This window comes from Tribolium madens, unplaced genomic scaffold (assembly GCF_015345945.1).
Source record: "Tribolium madens isolate multiple individuals breed KSU strain unplaced genomic scaffold, Tmad_KSU_1.1 Scaffold_71;HRSCAF=194;Tcas5.2_LG6, whole genome shotgun sequence".
In the NCBI taxonomy this organism is placed as follows: domain Eukaryota; kingdom Metazoa; phylum Arthropoda; class Insecta; order Coleoptera; family Tenebrionidae; genus Tribolium; species Tribolium madens.
In genome coordinates this window covers 8,571,638-8,581,953 of record NW_025401041.1, presented here as the reverse complement: position 1 = coordinate 8,581,953, position 10,316 = coordinate 8,571,638, and the positions used below count along the sequence as shown (strand labels likewise).

General features: G+C 31.6%; 2 protein-coding genes and 1 non-coding gene across 4 annotated transcripts in view; 1 reads left to right on the top strand and 2 right to left on the bottom strand.

Moving 5' to 3' along the window:
* Positions 1-4,236, bottom strand: part of LOC123008748 — a 10,726-nt gene extending 6,490 nt beyond the window's left edge. Inside the window, exons 1-3 of one of the 2 annotated variants that reach the window (XM_044404743.1) lie at positions 4,020-4,236; positions 3,766-3,939; positions 1,813-2,087 (exon numbers count right to left, since the gene is read on the bottom strand). In XM_044404743.1, the coding sequence (XP_044260678.1) occupies positions 1,813-2,075 (263 nt within the window). In that variant the 5' untranslated portion in view covers positions 2,076-2,087; positions 3,766-3,939; positions 4,020-4,236. The remainder of the gene's footprint in view (positions 1-1,812; positions 2,088-3,765; positions 3,940-4,019) is intronic. The other variant, XM_044404742.1, reaches the window with a different exon arrangement.
* A 1,878-nt stretch (positions 4,237-6,114) lies between these two features.
* On the bottom strand, positions 6,115-6,186 carry Trnap-ugg. The gene has a single exon. It is a non-coding gene; the product is annotated as a tRNA-Pro (tRNA).
* Positions 6,187-6,518: 332 nt separating this feature from the next.
* LOC123008983 (coiled-coil domain-containing protein 124-like) lies at positions 6,519-7,066 on the top strand. The gene has a single exon (XM_044405059.1). It carries the CDS (start codon positions 6,528-6,530, stop codon positions 7,032-7,034), a length of 507 nt encoding a protein of 168 aa, XP_044260994.1. The 5' UTR covers positions 6,519-6,527; the 3' UTR covers positions 7,035-7,066.
* The last annotated feature ends 3,250 nt before the right edge of the window (positions 7,067-10,316 follow it).

Below are 10,316 nucleotides of genomic sequence, written 5' to 3'. Positions count from 1 at the left end.
AAATAACAAGTAAACCAAAAAAATATTTCGTAAAACATTTTAGAGTTTTTATTCAATTTTTTAAGATTGTTGATTGTATAACGCACACTAAAAAAACAATGAAAAAATAAAATTCGGTGTATTTATGCAAATTTTTTAATTAAAAAAATTTGTGCTAAATTAATTTAATTAAATTTTACTACATCCTAACCAAAAATAATTTTGGCATAAATTTCATATCTGAAAAAATTGTGAAATAAAAAATGATTTATGAGTGAATGTATTTTTGTTCCTACAATTTAAATAAACGAAAATAAATCACAAGCTTTTGTTTGATTTATCCCAAGTTCCTTTTCGAGAAATGTTTTGTCAGATTTGTGTTTGTTAGACATTATTTTGAACCAAAAAATTGTTATATAAAAAAGTTTTTATTCAAAAATTTAACATATATATTGTTGGTTGCATAACGCACACTAAAAAACAATGAAAAAATAGAATTACAATGTGTTTATGCAAATTTTTTATTCAAAGATCTTATTTTAGATTGTTTTAATTAAATTTTAATTACATCCTAACCCAAAAATAATTTTGTAAAAGATTCTAGTCGTTTTCAAATATATGTATTGTTGATTGCATACTCAGCTAAAAAATTGTGAAATAAAAAAGTGATTAATGAGTGAATTCTTTCACTACGAGTGGAATCTGAACCTCCTCGACAAGAGGAAAAATTAGCATAAAACCCGAGAAAATAAATAAGTAAACTCAAGTCGAAGAATTTTAACGAGACTTCATCTCTTTTCCTGTAAAATAATAACAAAGAAGCCTTCTCAAGGTAATAATAATAAATAATGTATCGCTTGCAACGTACGAATAATGAATTGTTACAAAACCACTCATTTGAGATTCTTCAAAAGTCAAAATTTTCAATTTTCTTCAAAACTTTTATTGTTGTTGGCAAGCCTGTCGCGACCTCATCATGAAAAAAATCAAAACCAACCGATATTAGCGGTATTTCCCAAGGTAACAAGTCGACATTCTTCCAATAAAGGTGTCCACACACAGCCACGAAAATTAACGGGAGCTAAAGGCGTGGCTGCATTCCGACGAAAAAAAACGGATTTTCGCACAAATTAGGCGAAATTGGATAATTATTTCCGCTTTTTGAATAAAATCAAGGATAAAACTCGTCTTGACTCCAATAATAAATGTTGACATCACAAGCCCATCCTCAATTACATCATAAATTGTTTATTTCAAGTTTTTTTCATAAGGAACGCGGATAAAGGAGAGAAAGTTTCTACTTATCTATTTTCAATTACAGGATGTGGTCAATAAATTCTATTGTTTTTCAGTGCCAACAATGCATAGAAATGAATGAAAGTTCGATCAAAGTGACCCCTGACTTAAAATTTTTGGGTCCAAGTAGGCCGCGGAATCTTAATTTGGCAACATTGTTTGTTGCCAACTTTGTTTATTTATTTATTTCATGGCCGAAAGTTGCGTCAATATTTATACTCTTTTTCATATTAATGTGCATCAAGTAGGCTGTAGAAGTCTAAATGCATCTTTAATTTAAAGGCCGATTCACACAAAAAGTGTCAAATGTCATTCAATCCAAATTTAATGACAAATATCTTTAAGTTTGTTAATTTTAATTATTTTTTTGCTACCTGTGGTACACATTTATTTATTTGAGGTTAGGATTGTTTGAATTTTGCATGGTTGCCACCTTAAACTGATCCCGACTTGGATGCACATTAATATGAAAACAAGTATAGTTTTTTTTAAGAATTAATATGGTGGGCCCCAGGGGTGTGTAATAACTTTCCTCACCTGACAGCGGCGCAATAATGCAGACTTTCGATGGGGAAAAATCTGGTGATTTTCTTGTGGTTCTCGTCGACGTTTTCGAGGAGAATGCCGTTGGACCAGACGCTCAACCAGCTGTCGATGCCTCGCGCCCCCGTGGCCCCCTGGTCGGGGTAGAGCTCCTGGAGGGGCTCCTGGATGCCCTGGAGACCGTCTTTGGTCTGTTGGGGGACCGAACTGCCCAAGTAGAGGACACGGCATCGACAGATCGGAGTCGATTCCGTCATTTCGGAGGGTCCCTAAAAAATTTTTGTTTGTTGGTTGGTAGTAGTGTTGCTAAGCAATTAGGGGATGTACCGGGTGGGGCAAGTTTTAGAGACACACTTGAAACAACTATTTCTGATTGAATTAAAATTATGGGAAAATTCATGGGTAATTTACTCAATTATAAGAAGATTTTGTGTGAGTTTGAAGTTCTTTTATGAAACATCCTGTATATTAGCTCACATCATTCCTCATCTTGGTAAATGTGGGATGAAAAAGTTGTTGTGTAACGAATTGCACGCAAATGAATTATCATCCATATACCATGACAAATCAATTATTTTTTTTACTACTTTCTAGAGTTTTAGTTCTTTTCTATTTCGTGGCTTTGAAATTAAGTAAAAAATGTGAAAATGTAGAAAACAATACATTCATAAATAATTTATTCATTTAGTTCGAATGATTGTATTTATTTGAAAATTGGTACATAGCCATAATCCATTAACTCCTCTCTAATGAAAATATTTTCAAGATGGCGGCACGTCCGGTTATACCGGAAGTCGGTCTCAACTTTCTTATTTTAAGTGGAAAGCTATATTTTTATTGCGTTTTTGGATTAATCGAGTTATTTTAAGGAAGTTTTCATTAGCTTTCCCTATACCTAAATTTAGCCGATTATGAAATATTTAGGGTTTTTTAAAAAATTTTGGATCTGCACCTTGCAATTTAAAAATCGGTAACTCTGCCATTCTTTAAAATTTTGGATTCGTTTTCTGGCGTTTGAAAGAGAAGGCTTAGATCTTCCTTCTGGGAGTTTTCAAATTTTGAAAAAAAATTAAAAAACCCCAAAATTTTAAGGTTACTTTTGTAATAATTTGGCTAGTCGCAGTCTAAACAAATAATCACCATAACTTAAAAATCATTAAATTTAGGTATAGGGAATGTCAGAATTAAATTCTCTTCCATTTAGTAAAATAAAAATTTGGGTACTTCATATAGAAAAATTGAGTTATGGGTGTTTGAATTATTACAAAACTACTTAAAATTTTGGGATTTGGTAATTTTCTTTTTAAAATTTGAAAACACTAGAAGAAAGATCTAAGCTTTCTCTTTCAAACGCCAAAAAACGAATCCAAAATTTAAAAAAATGGCAGAGTTACCGATTTTTAAAGTGTAAGGTGCAAATCCAAAATTTTTTGAAAAACTCCAAATATTTCAAAAACGGCTAAATTTAGGTATAGGGAAAGCTGATGAAAACTCCCTTAAAATAACCCGGTTAATCCAAAAACGCACTAAAAAATATACCTTTCCATTTAAAATAAGAAAGTTGAGACCGACTTCCGGTATAACCGGACGTGCCGCCATCTTGAAAATATTTTCATGTGGGAGGACTTAATGGATTATGACTATGTACCAATTTTCAAATAAATACGATTATTTGAACTCTCAATACTTCCAATGTGGAGTTTATACGGAACACCCTGTATAAATAACATTGACAAAAGGTCAAATAAAACAGTGAACTTGAATTGTTTATATTTAATTGCATACTTGGAAAGAAAACAACATGTTTGTTCTTAAAAAAAACTAGTTATTAAGTTTCAAATTTGAAAAAGTACAGTGTACTACAAAATCAATGCGAAATTTTGAATCAAAAATCAAAGTTGGCGAGTGCAGTAGTATTGAAATGAGTGTTAACTGTATCAATCTAACCTAATTTCCATGTCAAGATGTCGTCCCAATTTTTAGAGCCACACTATAGATCGATCGAATCATCGCCATTTTTGTGTCACGTGTTAAGTGAAAAATCATCTCCGAGTACCACAGGAACAAACCTCCACTTCCCATTGTATTGTAATCATCAAAGTTCGTTCACTTGCATTGTTTCTTCGAAATTAACAATAATTAATTCGAGAAAAATTGCTTTCCCACACAAAATCAAAGTGGCTATGAAATCATGAACTTACTCTCGGACCGATCATTCAATCAATGGCTTTTCCACACCTAAATTCCACACTAATTTCACACACCATCACTATTTTTCGATTTTGAATCGCAGTAGTTGGGGTATTTGTCACTTGTCACTTTTCCACATTCACTTGTCACACCGAAGGGTTGATTTTTGGGGTTTTTTACAACAAACAAGTGACTATCGGTGATTTCAACGACCGCGTATCCACGTAGTCGGGCAGGACACGTAACTTGGGAATGCGATGAGTGGGGGGTCAAGGGGAGAGTGGCGAGGTGGGAGTGCGTGTACCTTGATGCGAGTTGCTTGGTATGACCTCGAGAAATTCTAACATGGCATTCTTTGATTTTTTTCCGAGGTAACCTCGAAATTTGGCACACATTCGATTTGGTGATTCGAACGGTGACCGCAATTTGCGCAGCAGATGGCACTGATAATTAGAAAACATCGGTTTTACCAATTTTGGAATTTTTTTGCTAAATCAATAATGGTTATTTTTAATATTTATTAATAAATAATTGAAACTTGTTGCTGTATTTTGGGTTATCTACATTGTGGAAATTAAAAAAAAGTTTGCCTTTATTTGAGGAAATTTCTTGTTGTGTATTTTTGGTTGCGTCACAATTTGATTAAAAGCACACAGTTTTGCTACAGTCTCTTAGATGTCGCTAGCGACTTTAGTTGCCATTTAATAGGTCAGCCAAAAAATAGTTTTGTAATTTTTTTAAAGTTTTTATTCCATTTTTTTAACATGTATATTGTTGGTTGCATAATGCACACTAAAAAACAATAATAATAAAATTCAGTGTATTTATGCAAACATTTTTATGTAAAAATTTTGTGTTAAATCAATTTAATTAAAATTTAACTATATCTCTACCAAAAAAAAGTTTTATTAAAAAAAACCGTTTTTAGCATTTTTTTACAAGTTGTGTTGTTGGTTGCATAACCCATTATAATTTATAAAAAAATAAAGATTCAACGTATTTAGCTTCTCTAACGCTATATTTATTTATACAAAAACATTACCTGTTATTGATTATTGTTCTAAAAAATTAGAATGCAAAAAATAAAGTAAAATAAAACAATTATAATAAAAATTAGCCAAGTCGCAAACCTTTTAATATTTTTTTTGGGAAAATTTGTGTTTATTAAAAACATTATTTTAAATAACACTTAAAACAAAAAAGTGTTTTGTAAGACATTTTAAGTTTTTACTTGAATTTTTTAACATGTATATTGTTGGTTGCATAACGCACACTAAAAAACAATGAAAAAATAAAATTCAGTGTTTTTATGGAAATTTATTAATTAAAAAAATTGTGCTAAATTAATTTAATCACATTTTACTACATTCTAACCAAAAATAATTTAATATTTTTTTGCTAATTCAATCATGTAAACTACCGATATTTGTTAATAAATAATTAGGTTTGCAACTATTGAAACTTGTTCCTGTATTTTGGGTTGTTTACATTGCAAAAATTCTTGCTTTTTTTATTTTGAGAAAATTTTTTGTGGTGTATTTTTTGTTTCATCACAGTTTAAAAGCCCGCAGTTTCGCTACTCTCTCCTAGATGTCGCCAGCGACTTTAGTTGCCATTTAATGGGTCAAATACCACAGCCGGAAGCGCCAATTGACATTTACACCATGTGGCAACCATTGGCATTTTCATTTTGAGCAAGAAATTGTGTTTTAGTCAAAGTTAGAGATGCGAATAATTGCTAAATTCTCGGAATTAATTACGAGTTATGCAACGATTGCATTCTTGTCGTTTATTAAACCGGCGACATTCTTTACGAGTTATTATATTAAATAATGATTGTGTAACGGCTGCATTCTTTGCTTTAAAGGGCAGTACTCGACCGTGAACGGCCCTGAAGTCTGAAATTTCAATTCAAAATTAATATTTCATGAGTGCAAACTTTTAATTTCCAGAGCCAATTCTGGAACTATTTTTTTTTCATTGCCAATTTGGTAACCAAATTTTTTATAATTAACGCTTTTTGTCATTTAACACAAGGCAATTAAATAAATTTTCTCTTTATGATAAAAAAAACTTAATTGCGTATTGTTTGAATGGAAAAAAAGTGGGCTCAACCGGGATTTGAACCCGGGACCTCTCGCACCCAAAGCGAGAATCATACCCCTAGACCATTGAGCCTCAATACCAACTTATTCCTTTAGGTGCTATTAAAACGACAAATTAGCCTAGATTTCTTGTAAACCTGTTAAATCGGTTTTAATACGTACCACCAACGCGATAAGTTTCTTGCAATCGATTTTCGCGCGTCTCAACTCTTATCAGGTTATAAAAACGAAAGGTCAAAGGATTCTCATGAACTGAGCTAAACTTTCACACTAAATCTCTACTCGAGGTTCAACCAAGTCGAAGAAAGTCACTAAGACTCTTAAAATTCTTCCAAAGTGGCCCTTGACACGTTTCATTTCTATTAAAATCGCAATACCTAGACTTGTCATTTTTGAGGTTATATTGTCAAAAAAATGCCGAAAAAATCAATGAAACCCCAAGCTGTTGACAAAGATTCGTGGCAAGATGACGATAAAATTGTCAGAAGAAAACAACAAAGACGAGAAGAAAAATTGTCAAAACAACAAGAAATTGCGACGAGGAAAGCCGAAAATAAGTTGTTGTTGGAGCAGGAAGATGGTTTATTGAAGTCTGGGAGAGTTGCAAAACTCACACGGGCCCAAATCGGGTCGAATTCGCGGCCAAGTGTCAAATTGACTTTACCGGAAAACTGCAACCGGATTGTCGACGGTGCAAGTGCCCGGAGTGTCGACGAGGCAATTAAAATTCTCGATGACGCACCCGGAGTCGACAAACACCCGGAAAAACGGAGAAAAGCCGCGTTTTTGGCCTTTGAAAGTCGGAGACTCAAGCAACTGAAAACTGAAAAACCGCAGCTGAAGTTGTCGCAATTGAAGGAAATTGTGTTCAAGGAGTGGCAAAAAGCGCCTGAAAATCCCATGAATTTCTCTCTTGAGTAACTTAACTTTCTTGTAATTTGGTCAATAAAAATTTGCACTAATTGGATGTTGTCAAAAAATCACTAAACTTGTTTTGTATGTTTGTTATCTAAATGCAAATTCATGTTTCCTGATATGGATGGACGAGTTTGACTGAAAGATTTATGAAAAAACTTGAAAAATTAATGCGTTTGTCGCTTATTCTCAAAATTTGATTGAATTTTTGTGATTTTCTCGGGGACTATTTATTACAGAATGATGAGTTTTTTTTGTTAGAAAGATAATTAATGAGCCTTTCTATTTGTGTTTAATTAAATTTTTTACATTAAATAATTTTGGAGTAAAAAATTGTTAAAAAATGGGTTCGTCGCTTATTCTAAAATTGTGATTGAAATCACTACAAAAAATCGGAAAATTTTGCTTAAACTCTTCTCTAGGCAAAATTCCGGATCAAATTTGTAATTTTTTGAGATTATTTCTATGTAGAATGTTCTTGTAAGTTAATTGATGTCAAAAAAACTACAAAATTTCTACTAGTTTAGAAGTTATTGGCATACATCTGAAATATCAATTTTTGTCATTTTCTGGGTGACTAAGCATTACAAAATGATGAGTTTTTTTGTTATAAAGATAATCAAAGAGGCTTTCTACTTGTGTTTAATTCAATTTTTCTACATTAAATACTTTTGAAGTAAAAAATTGTTAAAAATAAGTTCTTCGCTTATTCTAAAATTTTGATTGAAATTACTAGAAAAAATCGGAAAATTTTGCTTTAACCGCTTTTCTATGCAAAATTCCGAATCAAATTTTTAATTTTTTGAGATTATTTCTATGTAGAATGTTCTTGGAAGTTGATGGATGTCAAGAAAACTACAAAATTTTAACTAGTTTAAATGTTATTGGCACACATCTGAAATATCAATTTTTGCGATTTTCTCGGTGACTAAGCATTACAAAATGATGAGTTTTTTTTGTTAGAAAGATAATCAAATAGGTTTTCTATTTGTGTCTAATTAATTTTTTACATTAAATAATTTTGGAGTAAAAAATTGTAAAATAATGGGTTGGTCGCTTATTCTAAAATTGTGATTGAAATCACTACAAAAAATCGGAAAATTTTGCTTAAACTCTTCTCTAGGCAAAATTCCGGATGAAATTTGTAATTTTTAAGAATTATTTCTATGTAGAATGTTCCTGGAAGTTGATTGATGTCAAGAAAACTACAAAATTTTAACTAGTTTAAAAGTTATTGGCACACATCTGAAAAATCAATTTTTGTAATTTTTTCAGTGACTAAGCATCATAAAATAATAAGTTTTTTTTTGTTAAAAAGATAATCAAAAAGGCTTTCTATTTGTGTTTAATTAACTTTTTTACAATAAATAATTTTGGAGTAAAAAATTGTTAAAAAATGGGTTCGTCGCTTATTCTAAAACTGTGATTAAAATCACTACAAAAAATTGAAAAATTTTGCTTTAATCGCTTCTCTAGGCAAAATTCCAAATTATATTTGTAATTTTTTAAAATTATTTCTATGTAGAATGTTCCTGGAGGTTGATTGATGTCAAGAAAACTACAAAATTTCAACTAGTTTAAAAGCACACATCTGAAATATCAATTTTTGTGATTTTCTCGTTGACTAAGCATTACAGAATAATGAGTTTTTTTTTGTTAAACGAAAAAAGCATCATTTTTAGTCTTTGAAACCCGGAGACTTAAGCAACTAAAAACTGAAAAACCGGAGTCACAATTGAAGGAAATTGTGTTCAAGGAGTGGCAAAAACGCCTGAAAATCCTATGAATTTCTCTGGTAATTGAGAGGATTTCTTCCGTTGAGTAACTTAATTAAAGTAATTAGTTTTTCTTGTAATTTGGCCAATAAAAATTTGCACTAATTGGCCGTAATTATTTCACTGATGTTGTCGAAAAATCACAAAACTTGTTTTGTATCTGAATGCAAAAAAAATTTATAAAAAAACTAGAAAAATTAATGGGTTTGTCGCTTATTCTCAAAATATGATTGAAATCACTCGTAAAATGTATATTAAAATTATTTGACACGGATTTTAAAGTTTTGTTAGAAGTTTTTATGTCACATTAAACACTTTTAACAATTTTATTGATAATTTACTCGATTCTGGAATAAAAATTTGACTTGGTTATAAATTGGGTTCGTCGCTTGTTGTCGAGTTGGCATTAAAGTCACCACAAAAAATTAGTTTTTTTCGTCAAAACCTTGATTTTTCGCCGCGATTTTACGTCATGATCGCCGGATGCACGTCTCTGTGTACCATTGCTCTCAGCAAGCCGTGGAAAAAACAAGTCTCGAGTACAACATCCGCTTGTCATGGCACACTGCTATACTTCATCTCTAGTGCTATGCACTATCCACCATGTTTGTCTTTTTTTCGTCTTTCACTTGTCTTTTATTTTGAAATTCCTAATTGCAACAGAGAAATGTTAGCTCGCTATTTATTACTATAATCCCGACAGATGGGCTGCTGTCTTTTTCCCCTCCTAAGTGTGCACGTGTGTGGGAAATTTGCATATTTGTGCGATGACAGGGTGGGCTTAGAAAATTCGCTTTTTTTTCATCAGTGTCTTGTTTTTCTTCTCTAATCAAAATTCCTCGAGTTGGTAAAAGGAGTAAAACGTGGAACATTCCATTGGGATTTATAACGGCCACCAAGTGCAACAATTTCTGATATGGCTCAGGGCCTAATTAAGTGCTAAAATAGCCTTGGAGAGTTATGGTCACTGTAACGAGATTCGAACTTGGGATTATTATGGAAAAGGTGTGGCGAGGGTCTGATTTATGGCGCTTGTGTGTGGCACAGATTCTGATTCAATGAAATGAGGATTAAGAAACGATTCAGTGTCAAAAACGTGAAAAAATGAGATTTTTGTTGGCGATTTCAATGATTCCGACATAAGCGACGAACCCAATTCAAACACAAGTTTAATCTACTCAAAATTAGGTTAATTTTTAAGTAAAAAATTAAAAAAAAAATGGGTTGGTTGTTTATTCTAAAATTGTGATTGAAATCACTACAAAAAATCGTGAAATTTTGCTTTAACCGCTTTTCTATGCAAAATTTCAAATATGATTTGTAATTTTAGAAGATTATTTCTATGTAGAATGTTCTTGGAAGTTAATTGGTGTCAAAAAAACTACAAAATTTCAACTAATTTAGAAGTTATTGGCACACATGTGAAATATCAATTTTTGTAATTTTCTCGGTGATTAATCATTACAAAATGATGAGTTTTTTTAAAAAGTTAATAATCAAAGAGGTTTTCCAT